The sequence below is a fragment of the Phoca vitulina genome, unplaced genomic scaffold (genome assembly GCF_004348235.1).
Source record: "Phoca vitulina isolate PV1807 unplaced genomic scaffold, GSC_HSeal_1.0 scaffold88, whole genome shotgun sequence".
In the NCBI taxonomy this organism is placed as follows: domain Eukaryota; kingdom Metazoa; phylum Chordata; class Mammalia; order Carnivora; family Phocidae; genus Phoca; species Phoca vitulina.
This window is the reverse complement of record NW_022589791.1, coordinates 738526-760923: the sequence shown is the minus strand read 5'-3', so window position 1 is coordinate 760923 and position 22398 is coordinate 738526. Positions and strand designations below refer to the sequence as shown.

Below are 22398 nucleotides of genomic sequence, written 5' to 3'. Positions count from 1 at the left end.
TGCAGGGAGACCTGATGTTAGAAGGTTTAAAAGTGAGATCTGTTTTAAAAAACAACCATAGGGCCCCTAGGTGGCTCAGTGAAGCATCTGACTCTTGATTTCAGCTCAGGTCATGATCTCAGGGTCCTGAGATCAGGCTCCGTGCTCAGTGGGGAGTCTGCTTGAGATTCTCTCCCTCTCCCTTTGCCCCTCCCCCCTCAAAATAAATAAGTAAATCTTAAAGAAAGCAACAACAAACAGCCAACATCTTGAGATGAATTACACTGCTGGCTGGTTTGCCAACGTCTCTGGATGTAGCCAGGCTTCCCCAAAGTTTAGTTCTACCTAAGAATGAGGATAACAGTACTACGATGACAAAATTGATCCTGTACCTAATGAACCGTTTTTTAACGTCACTTCAAGAGTTAGGGGGCCAAACAGACACATGAGAAAGTGCCCAACATCGCTCAGCATCAGGGAAATCCAAATCAAAACCTCAATGAGATATCACCTCACACCAGTCAGAATGGCTAAAATTAACAAGTCAGGAAACGACAGATGTTGGCGAGGATGCAGAGAAAGGGGAACCCTCCTACACTGTTGGTGGGAATGCAAGCTGGTGCAGCCACTCTGGAAAACAGTGTGGAGGTTCCTCAAAAAGTTGAAAATAGAGCTACCCAACGACCCAGCAATGGCACTACTGGGTATTTACTCCAAAGATACAAAGGTAGGGATCCGAAGGGGTACATGCACCCCGATGTTTATAGCAGCAGTGTCCACAATAGCCAAACTATGGAAAGAGCCAAGATGTCCATCAACAGATGAATGGATAAAGAAGATGTGGTATATATATACAATGGAATATTATGCAGCCATCAAAAGAAATGAAATCTTACCATTTACAACGACGTGGATGGAACTGGAGGGTATTATGCTGAGCGAAATAAGTCTATCAGAGAAAGACATGTATCATATGATCTCACTGATATGAGGAATTCTTAATCTCAGGAAACAAACTGAGGGTTGCTGGAGTGGTGGGGGGTGGGAGGAATGGGGTGGCTGGGTGATGGACACTGGGGAGGGTATGTGCTATGATGAGCGCTGTGAATTGTGCAAGACTGTTGAATCACAGACCTGTACCTCTGAAACAAATAATACATTATAGGTTAAAAAAAAAAAAGATAGCAGGAGGGGAAGAATGAAGGGGGGGCAATCGGAGGGGGAGACAAACCATGAGAGACTGTGGACTCTGAGAAACAAACTGAGGGTTCTAGAGGGGAGGGAGGTGGGAGGATGGGTTAGCCTGGTGATGGGTATTAAGGAGGGCAGGTTCTGCATGGAGCGCTGGGTGTTATCCACAAACAATGAATCATGGAACACTACAAAAAAAACTAATGATGTATGGTGATTAACATAACATAATAATAATTAAAAAAAAAAAAGAGTTAGGGGGCCAGAGATCCAGAATGATTGAATACTTTGAATGGACGTTTGTTGTCAGATCTGTTCTGGGTAATTCTGTTTTCGTAAGGCAACCCCAGTTTGGTATAGCTCATCATCTCCACTGTGTTTCTTTACTACGTCTAACGGTGGTAATCCGGGGGGAAGTGAAAAGCATATGTAATCATCTCAGTAAAGGGATTGATGTTATTTTTTCTGTTACCACTTGAAGCATTTTGCAAGATTAGTGCACAGCTATCTCAGCATGTTTAGTGTTAATGACAAATGATTGGTTCCCTGGACTCTCAGTCTAGATTTTGAAACAGGATGGTGCATTGGCACACGGTTTACATAAGCCAGTATTGTCAGAAGTGATGAATGAATGTGTGATATTGATGTCATCATAATTGTAGCAATTGATGTTTCTTGCAAGGGTTTGTCGAATATGTTTCTCTTGAACGTGAGATACCTTGAACTTAGCTGTTTGAGAACAGAGCGCATTTTGTCCTGTTTCTTTTCTTCCCCACTATTCCTTACTATGGAAATGTCTAGACTGACTTGGGTCAAGGGTGTGTGATCACTTATTTTCATTTCTGTCTAGTTCACTCTTTACCCCAATACATGGGGTCCATCATTGCCTGTGTTTTTGCCTATTGTGGAAAGCCTTTCTCCCCCTTAATATATTCCAGCACGATAAATTTAAATTTTGTCATCTGTCTCCTTAATGCTTGGGCATACTCACATGTTTTGGCATTTAATTTGGAGTTCATTTTTATTTTTTATTTATTAGAGAGCATGTGAGTGCGAGAGCATGAGTGGGGGAGGGGCAGAGGGAGAGGGAGAAGTAGACTCCTCGCTGAGCAGGGAAGCCTGACGTGGGCCTCGATCCCAGGACCCTGAGATCATTACCTGAGCCAAAATGAAGAGTCCGATGCTTAACTGACTGAGCCACCCAGGCGCCCCAAGAATTCATTTTTATTTAAAAAATGCTTACATAGGTTTAACAGCCAAGTGAGATGTCATTCTAAGCTTTTCAGATAACTCCTTTAATCCTCGTTGCAATCCTGCAAGGTTAGTACTACTGTGTCTACTTTACAGATTAAAAATGGCTGCACAGAGATGTTAATTACCAGTGGCAGAGGTGGAATTTGTAGTTCTGTCATTTGGCACCGGAGTCTAAGCATTCTACCCTTGGGGCCTTTGTAAGTGTGGTTCTTTTCCTACAAGATTTTTCTACAACCCCCCCCCCCCCCCTGTCCACCAGGGAAGCTGCCTTGGTTACACTTTCACAGTGCCTCCATCCCCTCCCTTAATTAAAGCGCCTTTCAGTTACAGCTTCGCTTTTGTTTTCCCCAGAGTTTCCTACCCTACGCCTAGGGGATGAATCTGTTTGCTTTTTCCCTTCCCCTCAGCTTTGTAGCCCCCTCCTTATCAGTGCCTGGCACACGGCCAGCACCCGGTATTTGTAGAGTGAGGTCGGAAGGGAGCAGAGGGGCCTGGGAATTTGCCCGCTTCCTGTGCGCACTCCTTGAAATATTGTCCAGTGTGTTGTGTTAAATCTGGTCGTGAAACTTTGAGGTAAGTATGTTACCATGATTGTTTTGTCTTTCAGATAATCTCCGGGGTCCTGCAGGAGGGGAATAAGACAGCAGTAGCTGTCACCAGAAAGTTAATTATTTAGTGAATTGGGCTAAGATTGCGTGGATAGAATTATTAGCCTTTCAGGGGATAGCAAGTAGCTGTCCTCTATGGCTAGAATGGAATTTCAGGGGAAGTTGTGAGCTATAGGGCTGGAGAAAGGCTTATGTCAGATTATTACCCAGAAGTGAAATTTTTAAAATTATAAAAGTAATATCGATTTTGTAAAAACTCAAGCAGTGCAGAAATGTATACAGCAAAAAGAAAGTAATTGTTTCCTGTTCTGGTTTCTCTTCCTAAATGACACACTGATAAAAGTTGGAGATTGGTCCTGCAGATGGCCCTCCGGGCTCTCTGGAAGTATAATGTGTGAGTGAATAAATGAGTGAATCACTGGATCAAAGGGAATGCAAGCCTTCAGTTTTCGTATTGTCAATAACGTATACCAATTTATGACTTCCCTGCTTTATTCATTCCCCCAACCCCCATTCTCCCCGATGCCTCTTTCAGCCTTTTCTTTCAGATACAAACACTTTCTTCCCTCCCCTGACTCTCAGTAGGTGACCACGTTTCATAGTTTACTGAAAGTACAGCCAAGGTCACAAGGCAGCTTACCACATGTTCCCTGTACCATTTTCACCATATTCTGCCTTCTTGCTTGGAGGCATAGGTGAACCAGCCACACTTCGATCTAACGCTGTCCCTCCACTTGTGCACCAGACCCCGTTCCTCCCCATCTGCTGCGGGACAGAGCTGCAGCAGATCCCTCCCTCTCTTACGTTGTCAAAATTTGTCGTGGATCAGTGCCATTACCACACAAATATGCTGGGCTGGTTTTTTTTTTTTTTTTTTCTTTCCCATCTTAAACACATCTTTACTCCCCATTCCCTTACGAACATCAATTCTCTTTGGTAAGAGATTGTAAGGGTTGTCTGTATTTGTAGGAGTTGTCTGTATTTGCTTTTAATCCACTGTGTCTCTATTTTTAGTGCTCTTCATCCAGGCTTCTTCACTCACCATGATGCCAGAATTCATAAGCTCCATGTTGCAAAATCCAGTGGGTGGTCCTCCGTCCTTACTCTACCTGGCCTATCAATGACATTTGCCGTAGTGGATCATTCATTCTTCCTTGCCACACTTGGTTTCCTGGATAATACCCTCCTGATGCTCCTCTGAGTGGTTGTCGGCTGCTCTAAGCCTCCACATCTAACAGTGGAGACCCAGGCCTCGGTCCTTGGCTCCTCATTTATGTCTACACTCATGACCTTGAGGATCTCCTTCAGGCTCATGGCTTTAAATACAATCCATATGCCAATGGCTCCTACATATAGATCTTCAGCCCAGACTGCTCTGTTGAGCTCCTGACTCCTGTATCCAGCTGCCCACTGCATCTCCACCCAGTGCCCATTAGAGACCTTGAACTTAACGTGTTTAACACTGAACTTCCCTGTCACACTGGCAACTTCAAATAGTCTTAGAGAAATTTTTTTTTTTTTTCCCCATACCCTTCATTCATACAGAAATTCATAACTAGCTCTTGCTTCAAAATCTCTCCAGAATTGGAATACTTCTGTAACTTCCACTGGCTGCTACCTGGTGCAGGTCCTCATCATCATGTGCCTGGATCATGCATTGACCCTCAGACATGACCTCTCTGCCTCTGCCCTTGCTCCCCTGCTGTCTCTTCTCAATTCAGCAGCTGGAGTGATGCTTTTAAAATGTAAGATCATGTTACTCCTTCACTCAGAACCCTGCAATGGCTCTTTCCCTCTAAAGCAGAAAGTTAAATTCTTTGCAATGTTTGTACTACAAGACCCTATTTGATCTGGTCCCTGATTTTCTCTGTTATATCATTTCTTACATCTCTCTCTTCCTCCCTTTGCTTGAGTCATGCTGGACTTCTTGCCCTTCCTCAGATACTCCAGGCCTGCCCTGTCTCTTAGAGGCTTGGGTTTTTGTATCGTCTGATCCCTCTGCCTGGAATGCTTGTCCCTCAGATACTCACATCGCTAACTCCATCACCTTCATGTCTTTGCTCGTTTGTCATGTCCTCATTGTAGTGCACCCAGACTCCTTAATTTGTCATTGCCATGTGAGTGGCCCAGAAATGGATCTATCTTACACTGCTCTACTTTTTTTTTTTTTTAAAGATTTTATTTATTTATTTAGAGAGCACAAGCTGGGGGAGGGGCAGAGGAAGTGGGAGAGAGAGAATCTCAAGCAGACTCCACACTGAGCGCAGAGCCTGACATGGGGCTCGATCTCATAACTCTGAGATCATGACCTGAGCCCAGATCAAGAGTTGGGCATTCAACCGACTGAGCCACCCAGGTGCCTCTACTTTGTCTTTTTCTGTCAGTACTTGTCACCTTCCAACATACTGTATAGTTTACTTCTAATGCTTACTATTTGTCTTCCCTCTAGAGCATTAGCTCCATAAAGGTAGGGATCATTGCCTTTTTGGTTTACTTATACATCGCAAACACCTCGACCAGCATCTGGCACATTTGAACTTACGGTGGTCAATAAATGCTGATTGAATGAATGAATGTTTATTCCAGCAAATGATTGCTGGGTTTGTTTTCCCACATCTTTGTCAAGACTGGGTATTTGTAAATTTATTTTTAAAATTATTTACTTATTTAAGTAATCTCTACACCCAACGTGGGGCTCAAACTCATGACCCTGAGATCAAGAGTCACATGCTGTCTATACTGAGCCAGCCAGGCACTCCTGGCTATTTGTAAATTTATTTCCTAAATTGGGAGGAGGAAATGATATGCTTTGCTTGACTTTTTAGAATTATTTAATATTATGTGTCAGATTGAACATTGGGGGCCATCTCTTCTGCCACCATAAGCCATTCCCCATTTTTCTGTCAATTTATTCGTCTCTCATTATACTTAATATCAGTCACTCACTTGGTGCAAATAATTTTTAGTAGTTTCTCTGCAAACTTCTTTGGCTTTCTTTGGTTTTCTTGATGTGTGAAAATTTTGTTATAAAGTCTATCAGTGATGGCCAGTTACAGTTTTTAAGTTCTTTGTATGCTAAGAAAAGCATTTAACTCCAACATGACAAAAATATTCCATGAAATGTTCCACTAGTTTATATTTGATATATTTGATCCATCTGTAATTTGGGTATCAGGTTAGGCCTTTAACTTTTCTCTTTAAGGTAGCTCTTGAAGGTTTTTGAGTAGGAGATTGAAATGTTGGGGTTATTACAGAAGCATAGGCAGAGCCGAGGTTAAGTTCTGGATATGCCACTTACTAGGCTAAATGTATTTCCTCCTGTAAAGTGAAGGTAATAATGGAACCTACTTATGGAGAGCGGTGAGTGAGGCAAAGCACTTAACTTAGCTCTGTAAGCATTAGGTAGGATTACTACTAGCACTTAAATGTGCGACATTGGGTGAATTGTTTATTCAACATGGTTACATTTCCTTATGGATTAGGTCAGCGTTGTCTACCCCAGACCTTGATCAAATCACTGGCCTGTTACGGAACATGCATCTTATATCAAGATAATAAGATTATTATAGAATTATGACTTTAACTTTACAACACTACTCTTATTAAAAAAACAACAACAATGCACCATAAGACAAGTTGCTAAAGCATTAAATTATCTCAATCTGTATGTGAAATACTACCACTGACCCTCTGTCACTTGCGTGGCCCAGGGCTCAAAAAGCCTCAAGAACATACTCTGACCATAAGTTGTTGGAGGTGGGGAGGAAGCATTTAGGTTTTTATCTTTAAGGAAAATGACAGATACGTTTATCATTCAGTGTAGTAAGGCCGCAGAGAAGCCAGCTGTCGCACATTTAACTTCAAATGAGTCAGGGAAGTTAAAATAAGATCGTGGTCTACATATGGGATGGCTTAATAGACTGGCTTGCAGAGTGAGCAATTTAGTCTGTATTCAGATATTCTCATCAGTATATTATTTTTCATGATTTCAGACAGCCAGCATTTGCCATCTAACAGTCCTTGGGAAGGGGAGAGTAGAGCACAATATTTAGTTCCTCAATGGCAGGCTTCAGCGACCAATTTATAAAAATCATAAAACACCTGTGTGTCTCTCTGCACTCTGCTGCTCTTGGCTCTAAACACCTCCCTTAGTTCCTAAAATGTTGCTCTTTGTACTTTGTATTGTTTTCCCAGTTTTAGGTATTTTTTTTTTTTTTTAATTGTTGGAAAACAGCACTCTCTCTGCCCTCTTTTATAAACACTGGGCATTTTTGAGGAGGTTGGAGTTAAGAGAGCGCTCTTTGGCTAGGCCTGAGTGTTCTTCATTTGTCACCTTTGAACTTAGAACTTTGACTCAATTAATGTCCTCATTATAACTGAGCTGTTGGGTCCAGGCTTAGCGTACTGTTAAAATTGGCAAGCATTGATTTCTCTTTCAAAATCCATATCAGTAGAAGCTTTACCTTCACTAACCGCTGATTAAATATTTTTCATCGTGTCCCCACTGCCAAGCAGCAGAAATCCACACCAGAATAACCAGAATAAAAGCAGAAAGGCAACATCTCTCCTCCCCAAAAGAAGAGAACCCCCTCCCGCGCTCCCACACGCACGCTCGCACACACTTACATCTCCGTATAGAAGATTGGGCCAAGTATCATTTTATTGCCTCGCCGCTCCAAATCCGTATTTTACTGCCTGCTGTGTGAACGGTAAACTGGGCCCTTTAATGATTCTTCTTTGCAGCTGGTGTGATGCTAAGCTTTGTCGGGGGGGCGGTCACTAGGGCACCCTGCAGGAGGAGGAGGCAGCGCTTCCCTGTTTTGGTGTTTTTCACTTATTTCTGTTCTTTCCATGGGATTTGGCAGCGGCACCTGTGGGAAGTATCCAGTGGTGCTTATCCCCCTTTGAGGTCTGGTGGCACCCCGGTGGACAGCTTCCTCCTGAGTTTCAGTGGCACCCCTATAGGGAAGTTCCTGGTGGGTCTCTCAGGCATCCCAGAAGTCAGCTTCCCAGTCTTGACCAGCCAGCACCCCGGGGGGCAGGGGGGAGTTCTGTTTGCCAGTCCCTTTCACACTTTTCTGCCCACCTGTGGGGATTATTTTGGCTTTCTGGTCCTGGCAGTGGATTCTAGCTGCCCAGCCTCTCCCCGCTGAAACCCTGGTGAAGCACTGGTCCCAGCCATGGTTTTCTGCCCACCGGTACCCTGGAGGGGTGTTTCCTGCTGGCCCGGTGACAGTGGCCAGGCCATCTGGTGGGTCTGGTGAGTTGTAATCACACCACCTCTAATGAGCTGAGAATCCTAGTCTTGGGGAGGGAGCTCCTCTTCCACTGTTGTCTCCTTCTGGGTCTTCTCCTTCAGCGCTAGGTATTCTTGAGATTTTGCTTTACCACTAGATTTATATTAAACTTTCCTGGTTCACATTACTGCACAGCTCTCGTCTCTGGATTGGACCGTGACTGAGGCAAACATACAAAGCAGAAATTTGGGTTTGAGTACTTCCTCGTCTTTTCTTCAGCTTTACAGAATTTTAGTGGCTTTAAAAATCTCTACATTTAGGGGCACCTGAGTGGCTCAGTTGTTAAGCATCTGCTTTTGGCTCAGGTCATGATCCCAGGATCCTGGGATCGAGCCCCGCATCGGGCTCCCTGCTGGGTGGGAAGCCTGCTTCTGCCTCTCCCACTCCCCCTGCCTGTGTCCCCTCTCTCGCTGTGTCTCTCTCTGTCAAATAAATAAATAAAATCTTAAAAAAAAAAAAAAAACAACTCTACATTTACATGATTATTGCTGACTTTTCATCTTGGGTGTTCTCTACACTGCTGTGCACCCTTCCAGGCCCTATTTTCCTTCCTTCAGACCCTTTTGCATAGCCTTCTTTAACCTTTACTGATTGCTCTCTCCTTTAAATTGCTATAATTGTTGTACATGTTAATCAAACGAACCTTGTTGTATTTTAGTTTTGCTCTTGTTGCCTTCTTTTCTCTCAGTATATAAAATCCCTAATACAAAAATATTGCCTTTTTTCCTGCTGGAACATTTTTATGAGATAATCTCTTCATATGTGTCTTTGACAGTGTCTTGTATCATGTCTACCCAAACAGAAGGTGAGATTTCTTTTCTACTACTAAAACTATCTCTTAGAGAAGAGAGAGCTGCCTTAAAGTCAAGCCCTTACAAAATTTCTTATAGACTGTTTTCTCTGTTACTTACATAAAAATGTGTTGATTGGAGAAGCCCTAATTATTCTCATATAACCCAAGTTCCTGTTTTTGGAGTCATTGAAAGATCATCTGACAGAATTATTGTTGTTGTTTTTAAAGAGACAAGGAAGTTTAAACCGGGTTAATATTTCTTGGAGAGGGGTTAAAAACAGACCTGCAAGTGTTAGAGATACTTAGAGAGTAGGTAAGTGGTTTTGGTGTAGAGATAAAAACATAGAGGTGTAGATCAGGTGGAAAAGCACCCAGCTTTACCCAGATTCTTAGTGAAGGCATCTCCCATGCATTCAAAAAAGTGTTGTATCTCAACTAGAAGTGAAAATGATCTCTTCTAGCTCTACAAGTAGTAGTTGTGATAAAGAAGTCATTGTGAAGAATTTAAATAAAATGGTTGCATGAAATGTGCAAGTGGGGCAAACCTCAATATCTAAATTACGATATTTGTACTTAATAGGTAATTCAAAGTGTATGTTCCTAACCAAATTATAATTTAAATACTATAAGCCGGCATGGGCATCTCACAACATCCGTGAAAATTAATTTGCTGTTTGAATATTTTATCCACAGCCTAAACATCTGTTTATTTTACTTGGAGGAATATACATTTTGAATCTTTACTTGGACAAATAGGAGATCATTATTATTTTTTTTTAAAGACTTATTTAGAGAGAGAGAGCGAGCACGTGCGCACAAGAGCGGTGGGGGGGGGGGGGGAAGGGAGAGAGAATCTCAAGCCGACTCCACGCTGAGCACAGAGCCTGATGCGGGGCCGGTTCTCATGATCCCTAGATCACGACCTGAGCTGAAACCAAGAGTCAACCATTTAACTGACTGTGCCACGCAGTCGCCCCAAATAGGAGATCATTATAAATAGGATTGCTTTCTCTTTGAGCATATATGATATGTATTCTGTGTTATCCAAGATGTAAGATCTCTGGGGTAGAGGTGGTGGCATATTCTCCACCTCCCTGTATAGAGGAACTAATGTAGTGCTCCGAATGGAAGAACTCATAAATGCTGACTCTTAGGAGTGGAAGCTTTCAAGATGTAACTCGGGTGTGATTCTTTGCTGAAGCCTTCCCTGATGTCTTCTCCCTCCTTTAGAGGAATTGACCACTTACCTTGTCTTGCCACGCAGTCTAACCCTGCTCTGCACTTCCTAACTGACCTGTCTGTGCTTGTTCTCTACACTGTGACGTCCTGAGGACAGGGATCATGGCTGATTTGTCTTAGTCCTCTAGGTAGGTACCATCATGGTGCACTGGAATGAAGCACTTGTGAGCTTGAATGACTACAGAGGAGTGTAGTCCCAGTTCTTGCTCAGATTTAGGTAAGATTCAACAGATATAGGTAGATGTAGGTAAGATTGTCCAAGATAACCCTTGTTAGCTAAACTCTGTTACTTGCTCTCTGAATATCAAGGACCCAAACCATTTGGATTTCATAGTGGTGTTCACTATTGGAACTCTAGGAACTGAATATAAAAAGCTCCTGTGAGAACAGGGACCTGGTTTTAGCCATGGACTGAGCTGGTTTCTGGGGTCTCTCTGACGCACTTGAGTGGACATGGTGGGCCATGTTACCTGCATTGAGGCCACTCGCCCGCCCTCCTCACTCTTCTCAGCTTCTTTCATTTCTGATTGGCACTGTCCTGTCTCTTCTGGCTTTGGTGGGGCTACGAGATGTGGGAGCTCAAGAGAAGTGACTGCTGTCGTCACGAGGGTGCCAAGCTAGGGGGGCATGTGAATTACGATTGCATAAGGCTAGGAAACCCAGAAAACTCAGGTTTATGAGCTACTGCTAACAGAGAAATTATTACTGTAATGTAAGATAATATGATTTATTCCCACAAAAAAGTTAAGCAGTACTTGGGTAAAGTTAACACTTTCCATATGTAGAAGACTAGGGTGGTTTTCTTTCTGAGTATGGTATTGGGTCCAGGGGAATGTATCGCTAAGCTGTTGTTTTGACTTTGTACTGTTGCAATGGGGTTTTCATTCCAGATGAGGCATATTAAGAAAAGAAGAACATATTTATGTGTGTGTGTATATATATATATTTATTTATTTATCAAATGCCTGTGTGCCAGCCACAGGGCTCAGTGCTGCTATGTGCATTGTTCTCTTGAATTCTTACAACAGTCACATTTACCACAATGTTTCCTTTGGTTTTAACTGTATTTTGAGATAATTGTGGATTCCCGTGTTCAAAGAAATAATGTGGATCCTGTGTACCCTTGACCCTGCTTCCTCCAATGGTAACATCTTGCATAACCAGAGTAATTGCAAGGGGCACATTGTCACTGATGCAGTCCATTACCCTTTCTCAGATTTCTCCTGTATCACATGCACTTCTTTGTGTATACATACATGTTTGTATATTTTTTTCTGTTCAATTTTATTACATGTGCAGATTACCATTTCTTTTCCAACAGATGAGGGCAACAAGGCTGAGGTTAAGTTATGTGAAATAACTGAAGTATAGACCTGGTTTGAATCTAGGTCTGTTTGACTCAGGCTTTTGCTTTTTTTTTTTTTTTTTAAAGATTTTATTTATTTATTTGACAGAGAGAGACACGGCGAGAGAGGGAATACAAGCAGGGGGAGTGGGAGAGGGAGAAGCAGGCTTCCTGCCAAGCAGGGAGCCCCATGCGGGGCTCGATCCCAGGACCTGGAATCATGACCTGAGCCGAAGGCAGACGCTTAATGACTGAGCCACCCAGGCGCCCCCAGGCTTTTGCTTTTTTAATAATAATAGTGATGGGAGTGCCTCGGTGGTGTGGTTGGTTGAGCATCCAACTCTTGGTTTTGGCTCAGGTCATGATCTCGGGGTCGTGAGATTGAGCCCTGCTTCAGGCTCCATGATCAGCAGGGAGTCTGCCTAAGACTCTTTCTCCCTCTGCGCCTACCTCCCCCTTTCTAAAATGAATAAATAAATCTTTAAACAAAGAATGGTAATGATGAATAACAGTAATAATAACAACAATGGCTGAAGCTCACTGGGTTACATCTGAAACAGACTACCATGTGCCAGGGGCTGTTCTAATATATTACCTCATTTAACCCCCCCCCCCGAACAACTATACCTTATAAATTATATTATAGTCAAATTAGTATCATTAATTAAACTAATCATATTACCAAGGAATAAGGAATTATTTTTACTGCTCCTGAAGTCAATATAAAATAGTGAAACTCTACCTTCTTTTTACATAATTTTCAACTTGAACCTCTGACCTTAACCACAGATGTTGGCAATTGTCATTACTTTAAATGTGTGTGTATATGTATATGTGTAAAGTGAGACCTGTATTATTATACATTGAATTAGGTTTGGACACCTTAAAAATGTTTTTATATATATATACAGTGGAACATTATGCAGCCATCAGAAAATGAAACCTTGTCATTTGCAACGATGTGGATGGAATTAGAGGGTATTATGCTAAGTGAAATAAGTCAGTCAGAGAAAGACAATTATCTTATGACCTCACTGATACGAGGAATTTGAGAAACAAGACAGGATCATAGGGGAATGGAGGGAAAAATGAAACAAGACGAAACCGGAGGGGGAGACAAACAATAAGAGACTCTTAATCTCAGGAAACAAACTGAGGGTTGCTGGAGTGGAGGGGGGTGGGAGGGATGGGGTGGCTGGGTGATGGACATTGGGGAGGGTATGTACTATGGTGAGCACTGTGAATTGTGTAAGACTGATGAATCACAGACCTGTACCCCTGAAACAAATAATACATTATATGTTAATAAAAAAATGTTTTTACAAATTTATAAATAAGAGCTAGTTTAGGCAAGATGCCAGGTTTTTAAGGGAGTAAATATAAACCATCAAGAATACTTAAGAATGTAATAGGGAGAAGTTTTTTTTTTGTTCCTAGAATATTATAGATCTTTTTGGCCAATGCAGTCCCAGTAATGTTTGAGTTTAACCTCTCAAGTTACAGATCCAACTTTCCAAGCGAGAGCTAATACATTTGGTTGTGAATTATCACTGATTATCAGAATATTATAATGCTTTCGGAAGATAATAGATACACTAATCAGCAGGCCATAATTTGCAATTCTTTGCTAGTTACATATCTTGTAAAGCTGTCCCTCTGATGAGCAACTGCACTTACTCAGCGTAGGAATAACAACAGCCCCGTGTGTTGTAGATCCCAGGACGTCTCGGTGTTTTTGTAGACAGCAGACAGAAATAAAAGGAATTTTGTCCTTTTTACCTCATGTAATCCCCCTGGAAAGTGAAACATGTGCTAAGAGTTGATACCGACTCCTGCCAGGTCACCTCCCTGAAGAGTCCTGGGCAGGCGCTGTCGCAACTTTTCCTGGACGGGAGTCTGACGGCTCCTGAAGGAGATGGATGGTTTCTGCAGTCGGCTGCTGTGGAACATGGCGCTACTGTCTACCCCAGGGAAGCTTCTAGTGAGGAGGGCTCCGAGTCCTTAACTCTTTCAGAGAGTATCACATACGCCCAGAGTAGAGTCCAGTTGAAACTCAGTTCTGTGTAGCTTGTTGTTGTTGTTTTAAAACCAGGCGACTACAGTGAAGCAACACCAAGGATGGTTTAATCCGTCTTACTTTTTAGAACTTGATTTTGGATGTTAGATAATGCAAGTGTTTTTGAAGCTATATATTAGGAACTATTTGGAAACCACAAAACCTTTTTTAATGGACCACTCTATCAATTTTCTGCTCTTCTAAGGAAGTTTTTCCTATTCATGACTCATTTCACTCTTTGGCGAACATCGAGGGAAATGTAATAACGATTAAGGAAAGGAATGTATGCGTTTTCTTCTTTCTCTGAAAGCTTGTACACATTTTCTGTCTCAGGTTATGTAAACTTGGATGCCTGTAGAATGTTGACAACCGAAAGGTAAAAACTAGCCTGTTAATACATACTTAGTTGGGATTTAAAAATCAAAAAGGTTTGTTGGCTTCTTGGGAGAAGGGTTTTGCTTGATGGCCCAGAAAACAGATCCAGTATAAACGACATGTTGCAGCTGTCATTTACACACACCTTACGCGAAATTAATGAGATCACTCTAAGATTACGCTTTGTGTTTTATTTTCATTTTATAGGTCTGTATGAGCTGTTGACTGCTTTGCCAGCCCAGCTGCAGCCACATGTGGATAGCCAGGAAGACCTGACCTTCCTCTGGGATATGTTTGGTGAAAAAAGCCTGCATTCACTGGTAAAGGTAAACCACGCTGATGTCAGATTCTCTTTGCGGAAAAACATATGGAAAAATATTTTGAGCGCCATCTAGTAAACCAGAGATCAAATTGTTGCTGTCTGAAAACAAAACAGCCTTGTTCCATTTCCCTGACGGGCATGGAAGTTGTTAAAGATTCTACCAAAAATACATAGATGATTTCACTTAATGGTGGTGATCTGGCTCTGCATACTAATGTGGCCAGTATGTGCCTGCCCTTGTTTAGAAGAAGAATATGAAATAGTAGCAGGAAGGTTTAGACTCCTTATGGTCAACATTCATGAGCTGGAATTTAACTTAAATAAATAAACGTTCACAGCAAAAATTAGAAGGAATATATTTTCTGAGGTTAAGAATGGCAGCAGTTCAATAGCCACATTAATTTAAAATAATTTCCTTTAACAAAGTCAACTGAAATCTGAGCAAGCTATTTCTTTTTTGGCACGACGCCATTGAAATGGTATTTTGTGTATAAATACGCTGAAGCTAAATACGAATCAAAACAGCTTCTGGAGACGGTTTTGGTAAAGCATCGTGCCATGGAAATGATCAGCCACCAGAAATGAGATCTTGCCACACAGCAATGCTGGGAGTGATCAGAACTCTTAAAATAGTAAAATGAGAACAAGAAGCTTACTGGAAAATATGCCACTTTTGCTTCTGGAAATATGAATTGCATTTTCTTTCATTTAACTCAAGCTGAAAAAAATGGTGAGCCTTACTTGAATCTGTAGGAGATGGACATCTCTGGTGCCTTAGCTCAATCTGGACCAACACTGAAGGCAGCTAAATTTGTTACGGTTGTCTGTTGTGACAGAAGGCTATTACTGATGGATAGTATTTGAAAATGAGCCACTTCTGGGTTGCTGTTGCTTCACAGGATAGAAGAATTTTTATGACTTTTTTTTTCTTGTCAAATTTGCTGAAATTTGCATGCCTCGAGCGGTGGCAACTCTCAAGAAATGAAAATGTTGAGATGTGTAATTTTCCTAGCAATACCCGTAAAGACTAGAGTCCTTTAGTTTTTATATAGAGTCCTTTAGTTTTTATATAATTGCCAAGGTATCTTTGTGTTCTGAAAAATTTTTGGTCGTTTAGTTGCTCTCTTGGGATGTGTTAGAAATGTCTTGAGAGGGACACCCGGGTGGCTCAGTCCGTTAAACGTCTGCCTTCGGCTCAGGTTATGATCCCAGGGTCCTGGATGGAGTCCCGTGTCAGGCTCCTTGCTCAGCGGGGAGCCTGCTTCTCCCTCTGCCTGCCACTTCCCCTGCTTATGCACGCTCTCTCTGATGAATAAATGAATAAAATCTAAAAAAAAAAAAAAAGGCTTGAGATTATAATTGATGAAGTTCAGGATTTACTGAGGCAATCATGAACACATTCTTGTGTTGAATGTATGGAAGTTGGATAGCTCTGGATTTGTTCCGATGGATTTGATCTAGAAGGAATGAAATGTATTTCAAATGACATCGTCACCCCCTTAATCATTAAATAAACACGCCTAAAACAATGCACACATGTGTGTTTCTATTTATTTGTGATGTGGCTACTGTCTGTTTCCTTCCTATAAAATGGAAATTATATTATCTGTTGACAAGGTTGTTTGTGAGTTTCAAATAAAATAGTGACGATCTCAGTTCTTTGATAGCTACATAGGTTAGGCAAATAAAAGCAGGCGTTAAGCATTGAAAATATTAGTTATCATAGCTTGTGAAGGGCCAAAAAGTAATGACAGAGATGGTTGTTATTTCTGTTAAAAGAACCCTAATGTTTTAGAAAAAGTCTTAGTTACGCTAGCTCTTGAGTTTTAAGCACAGGTGGTTTTTCAAAGTAAATGTGAATAGTGAGTGGTTAGGAAGCATACAGTTACTGGTATATGGTTTTAGAAAAATAGTTAATAAATAAATTGATGTTGCCACTATTTAAATAGCATGGTAGCATGTGTACTGGTGCAAGTATCTTTCAGTAATTGCTGTCAGACCTTTAAAGTAGGGTTTACTGTGTCCCTCTAGTCCATTCTCTGTTTCTTACTCGTCTCCCCCACCCCCAACTCCCAGCTTCTATCACACGCAGACCTCAAGTGTGTCCTTTGACCCATTCTATTCATTTTCAAGTATGTAAAGCCGCAAATGCCTCCAGGAGGCAGGCTCATGGGATCCACTTTAAGCAGCTGAACAGTCCTCTTCACTGTATTCCAAGTGCCTCTATTGAAGGTTGGAGGCTAGCAGCCTCCAGCTTTTGTATATAAATCTCAGTAGAGCAGAAGGAATTGGAAAAGATGTGTTTTAGAGTGAATCAAAATGTGCTTTGATGTTAGGCTCTTTTGCCTAGTCGAAGCTGTTGGTGTGTGATTGAAAGATGGGTGAAGGCAAAACTTGATTTTATTCTAGCACAAGATTTTCGCAGTAGTCACCTTACTTTATGTAAAAAAAAAAAAGTGGTCGTCAAATCATGTTTGTTTTTTTTTTTTAAGATTTATTTAAGAGAGAGAGCAAGCACGAGCAGGGGGATGGGCAGAGGGAGAGAGAGAATCTCAAGCAGACTCCCCGCTGAGCGCGGAGCCTGAAGCAGGGCTCGGTCTCAGGACCCTGAGATCATGACCTGAGCCGGAACCAAGAGTCGGATGCTCAACCCACTGAGCTACCCAGGCGCCCCATCACAGTTTTAAATACATGTAACTTTCTGGTCTGATGTAAAATATACTTAAGAAGAAGCAGTTTGGCATTACTTTCTGTGACAGGTATGGCATTGCCGCCTTAGGATCATGAGCCACACCCTGGCAGGAAGACAGCAGTTATGAGCTTGTCACTGGAAAGGAAATATGATCCTAGAGAGTGTTTGCTGTGGATATTTTTTTAAAAGAAAAACATCTAAATTGAAGAGTTGAATAATTAAAACTATGAGCATGAGGGGCACCTGGGTGGCTCAGTCAGTTAAGCATCTGCCTTCGGCTCAGGTCGTGATCCCAAGGTCCTGGGATCGAGCCCTGCGTCAGGCTCCCTGCTTAGCAAGGGGTCTGCTTCTCACTCTCCTCTGCCCCTCCCCCCTGCTTGTGCTGTATCTGTCAAATGAATAAATAAAAAAGTCTAAACCCCGCCGCCTAAAAAACCCGTGAGCATGAGATTTTAGAAGTATCCGAAGAAAGATGGTACAGATAGAAGATGTGAGAAATGTCATCTATAAGGTGTGGCAAAACAAGGCTATTGGTATTCACGTGATGCAGTCAATGTGATCACCAATAAACAGAGAGCCACATTTTGGATCCCTCATTTGCAAAAATGCAGAACCGTGAAGCATATAGTTTGTGTCCCAGCCTCATTTCTAAATTTATCTTCTACTCTGGTGCTTTTTTTCTGTTGAGATTTCTTGACTTTAAATTTTTTTATTTACTTGTGTTGTATGTATTTTTGTCATCTGGTTTATTTGAGAAGATAGGGCATAAAGACATCCTTATTTATTTTAAATAAGGTTGGTACTTCTGTTTCCTCAAGAAATTTTTGTTCGTATATCACAATTGCATTAGATTACTAGGATAAGAATATCAAGATTTTAGTACCTTTTCAATAGTTGCATATATTTTCTTTACCCTTTTGAATTGTTGCATGTATGTGTACGGGCAGCAGAAAAAAAGGTAGCAGCCTGAATTTTATCCTGGTTTTGGGGATTCTGAAGTATTTCAACAAAACACAAGTTGATTATTTTCAAGAAAGTTCCCTTGAAGTGGTTTAATCACTGTATTTCTGTGATTTCAATCTTAAAGGAGTCATGGTAATGCTCAGGCAGACCCTTATCCCATTTAGTTACACAATTTTAATTTTTTTTTTTTTTTTTTTTAAAGTTGGTTCCGGACCCAGCATGGAGCCCAGTATGGGGCTTAAACCTGGTACCCTGAGATCAAGACCTGAGCTAAGAGTTGGATGCTTAACCAACTGAGCCACCCAGGCTCCCCTTACCTAATTTTAAGTTTTAGTGATTGTTTTAATCATGTTGTCTTTGTTGAGTTCTTACTATATGCCAGATACTGGATAGGCCCCCGAGGGCCACGGTTTCTCGTTGAGCAGCCCCTAGCTTGCAGTCTGCAGTCTCCCAGAGGGGTTATAGATGAGGGGATGGGCAGTTGCAATATTCTATGAGAGGTCATGTGTAGAGCTTTGTGTAAGAGCACAAGGTGCCTGACTCAGCGCAGACCTCAGGAGCTCATAGGGGATTTGGTATTTTAAGCTGAAATCTGCCTATCGAATAGGTATTGCTCAGATGAGAATTTGTGGGGGGTGGGGAGCTAGGCAGAAGGGATAACCTACACGAGCACCTGGAGGCGAGAGTGGGCATTGTGCCTTTAGGATGGAGCCTGACAGGTTCTCTTGGCTGGTACCTGAAGTAAGGAAGGGCGTGGGGAGCAGGTGCAAAGTGTGGCAAAAGAAGGTAAGCTGAGACCTAGTCCTTTTTTTTTTTTTTTTTTTTTAAGATTTATTTATTTTAGAGCAAGCGAGGGAGAGAGAGCCTGCGAGAGCATGAGCAGGTGCGGAGAGGGGCAGAGGGAGAGGGGGAGAGAAACTTTAACAGACTCCCCGCTGAGTGTGGAGCCCTACATAGGGCCCAGTCTCGCAACCCTGAGGTCAGGACCTAAGCCAAAATCAAGAGTCGAGCACTTAACCGACTGTGCCACCCAGGGGCTCCAGGCCAAGACCTGTTCTTGAATGGCTTTGACTTTATTCGAACACAGTAGGAGCTACTGCATTGTGGAAGGTTTAAAGCAGGGGAATGAAGATATCAGACTTTTTTTTTTTTAGAAGTTGTAGTTGCTATGGAGATGGGATGGGACATGAGATTTCCAGGTCAAAGATGATGGTGACAAAGTGGGGGGAGAGGGAAGGTGATTTTGGTTTTGAGAAAGGGAGGAGGATGCTCAGCCTGTCCTCACCAGCAGGCGTGGTGTTTGTTAACATATTGAAACTCCTCCCTCTTGTTTGTTAAACCTCCACTCCTAGATGCCCCACCCGCTAATCCAACCACCAGATGGTTGGTGCCAGGCCATCAGGGGCTGGGAGAGGGCTCCGGGAGACCCGTACAAGCCCTGAGGTACCACTTCTTCCGTATTTTGAATATCTCCTCGGAAGAAAGGTGATTGTAGTTGTATGTTTGTTTGCTATTTGGGAGATAACTAAGTAGAACTTTCTACTATGTAGTTGGATACCTGGATCTTGATTTGAGGATAATTATGCTCTAGGTTGGAGATAATAGATTTGGGAGTCAGGTTGCCAGATAAAATACAGGACATCCAGTTTAATTTGGATTTAAGATAAACAGTCTTTTTTTTTTTTTTTTTTAGTTTAAGTATGAACCATGCTGTATTTATATTTCTATTTGCGAAATCTGGCAACTCTAATTGGGGTGTCGTCAATATTTAGATAGTAACGCTTTTTGTAGCAGCTTTATTGAGATCTGTGTCAGACAGTTTACCCATTTAAAGTATACACGCAATGGTTTTAAGTGTATTCACAAAGTGGTGCAACCGTCACCACAATCAATTCTAGAATAATTTCATCACCTCCCAAAAAACCCCTCTATCATGTAGCTGTCATTCCCTAATCCCTGCATCCTCCTACCCTTCCTCACTCCGGCCCTAAGCAACCACTAATCTACTTTCTGTCTCTCTGTATTTACCCATTCTGGACAATTCATGGAAATGGGATCATATAATATGTGGATTTGTTTGTGACTGGCTTCTGTCACTTAGCAAATCCACATGATAATATGTATCAATACTTCATACCTTTTTATGGCCCAGTAGTATTTATGGATATACCAGTCTTGTGTCTCTCTTTATCCAGTGTTGGACATTTGGATTGTTTCCACCTATTGCCTATTATGAATAATGCTACTTAGAACATTCACATACAGGTTTTTATGTGGACATGTTTTCAGTCCAGGGTGGGGGGTACATGCCTAGGAGTGGGATTGTGGGCCAAGTGGTAACACAGTTTCCTAAGGTGGCTCCACTATTTTATATTCCCACCAGCAGTGTGTGAGGCTTCTGGTTTCTGCATCCTTGCCAACACTTTTTTTTTTTTTTTTTTTAAAGAATTTATTTATTTATTTGAGAGAGACAGTGCACACAAGCAGGGGTTGGGTGATGGTGGGGAGAGGGAGAGAGGGAATCTCAAGCAGATTCCTCGAGAGCACAGAACCCGACTTGGGGCTCGATCTCACGACCCCGAGATCATGACCGAAGTCAAAATCAAGAGTAGGCTGCTTAACCAACTGAGCCACCGAGGTGTCCTGCCAACACTTGTTTTTATCTGAGTTTTTTTATTCTCCCCTTTCTAGAATGTATGACATGATACCTCCTTGTTGCTGTGATTTGCATTTCCCTGATGATTGATGAAGTTAAACATCTTTTCGTGTGCTTATTGGCTATTTGTGTATCATCTTTGCAGAAATGTCTATTTGGCTTCTTTGCCCGTTTTTTGCACATTGGATTCCTTTGAAATAATAGCCTACTTTTTAGAAAAGTCTTAGATTTACAGAAGTGTCTTTTCAGATTTTTTTGCCCATTTTTTTTAACTGAGTTGCATTTTTCCCTTATTGAGTTTTAACAGTTTTTTGTCTTTTTTGGATATGAGTCTTTTATCAGATATGTGTTCTGCAAATATTTTATTCCAGTCTGTGGCTTGTCTCTTCATTCTCTTAACAGTTTCTTTCACAGAGCAGAAGTTTCTAATTTTAATAATATCCAACTTAACAATTTCTCTTTTATACATTGGGCTTTTGGAGTTGCATCGAAAAACTCATTGCCATGCTCAATGTCACCTAGATTTTCTCCTCTTTATCTTCTAGGAGTTGTACAGTTTTGTATTTATATTTAGTTCTGTGGTCTACTTTGAGTTAACTTTTGTGAAAACGGGTAATTTCTGTGTCTAGATTCAGATTTTTGCATGTGAATATCCAGTTGTTCCAGCATCAGTGTTTGAAAAGACTGGCCTTTTTTTTTTTTTTTTTTTAAGATTTTATTTATTTATTTGACAGAGAGAGACAGCGAGAGAGGGAACACAAGCAGGGGGAGTGGGAGAGGGAGAAGCAGACTTCCCACCCAGCAGGGAGCCCAATGCGGGGCTTGATCCCAGGACCCCGGGATCATGACCTGAGCCAAAGGCAGACACTTAACGACTGAGCCACCCAGGCGCCCCAAGACTGGCCTTTCTTAACTGAGCTGTCTTTGCTCCTCTGTGAAAGACCAGTTGATTGTAATTGTGTGGGTTTTATTCTGGGCTCTGTTGTGTTCTATTGATCCGTTTATCTGTTCTTTCACCAATACTTCTGTGTCTTCATTACTTTATAGGAAGCTTTATAGGAAGCTTGAAGTTTGCTGGTGTCAGTCCGTTGACTTTGTTTTTCTCAGTATTGTGTCAGCTATTCTGGGTTTTTTGCTTATTCATATGAACTTGAGAATCCGTTTGTCATACATACATGGTAACTTACTAGGATTTTGATTGGGATTGTGTTGAATATATAAATCAAGTTGAGAAGAACTGACATCTTAACAATATTATGTATTTTTTTTTTTTTTTTTTTAAAGATTTATTTATTTGACAGAGAGACACAGCGAGAGAGGGAACACAAGCAGGGGGAGTGGGAGAGGGAGAAGCAGGCTTCCCATGGAGCAGGGAGCCCGATGCGGGGCTCGATCCCAGGACCCTGGGATCATGACCTGAGCCGAAGGCAGACGCTTAACTGACTGAGCCACCCAGGTGCCCCAACAATATTATGTATTTTTGTCTGTAAACATGGATTTTCTCTATTGAGATCATCTTTGATTTCTTTCGTCAGAGTTTTGTACTTATTTAGATTCTATACACATCTTGTTAGATTTGTACCTAAGTTTTGTCTTTGGCACTAATGTAAATGGTACTTTGTTTTTAA

General features: G+C 41.7%; 1 protein-coding gene across 7 annotated transcripts in view; it reads left to right on the top strand.

The window, feature by feature from the left end:
• MPP7 (membrane palmitoylated protein 7) overlaps positions 1 to 22398 on the top strand; it is a 299054-nt gene that overhangs the window by 106186 nt on the left and 170470 nt on the right. For 6 of the 7 annotated variants that reach the window (XM_032395853.1, XM_032395851.1, XM_032395852.1 and 3 more), the window contains exon 3: positions 14345 to 14463. In XM_032395853.1, the coding sequence (XP_032251744.1) occupies positions 14345 to 14463 (119 nt within the window). The remainder of the gene's footprint in view (positions 1 to 14344; positions 14464 to 22398) is intronic. The other variant, XM_032395850.1, reaches the window with a different exon arrangement.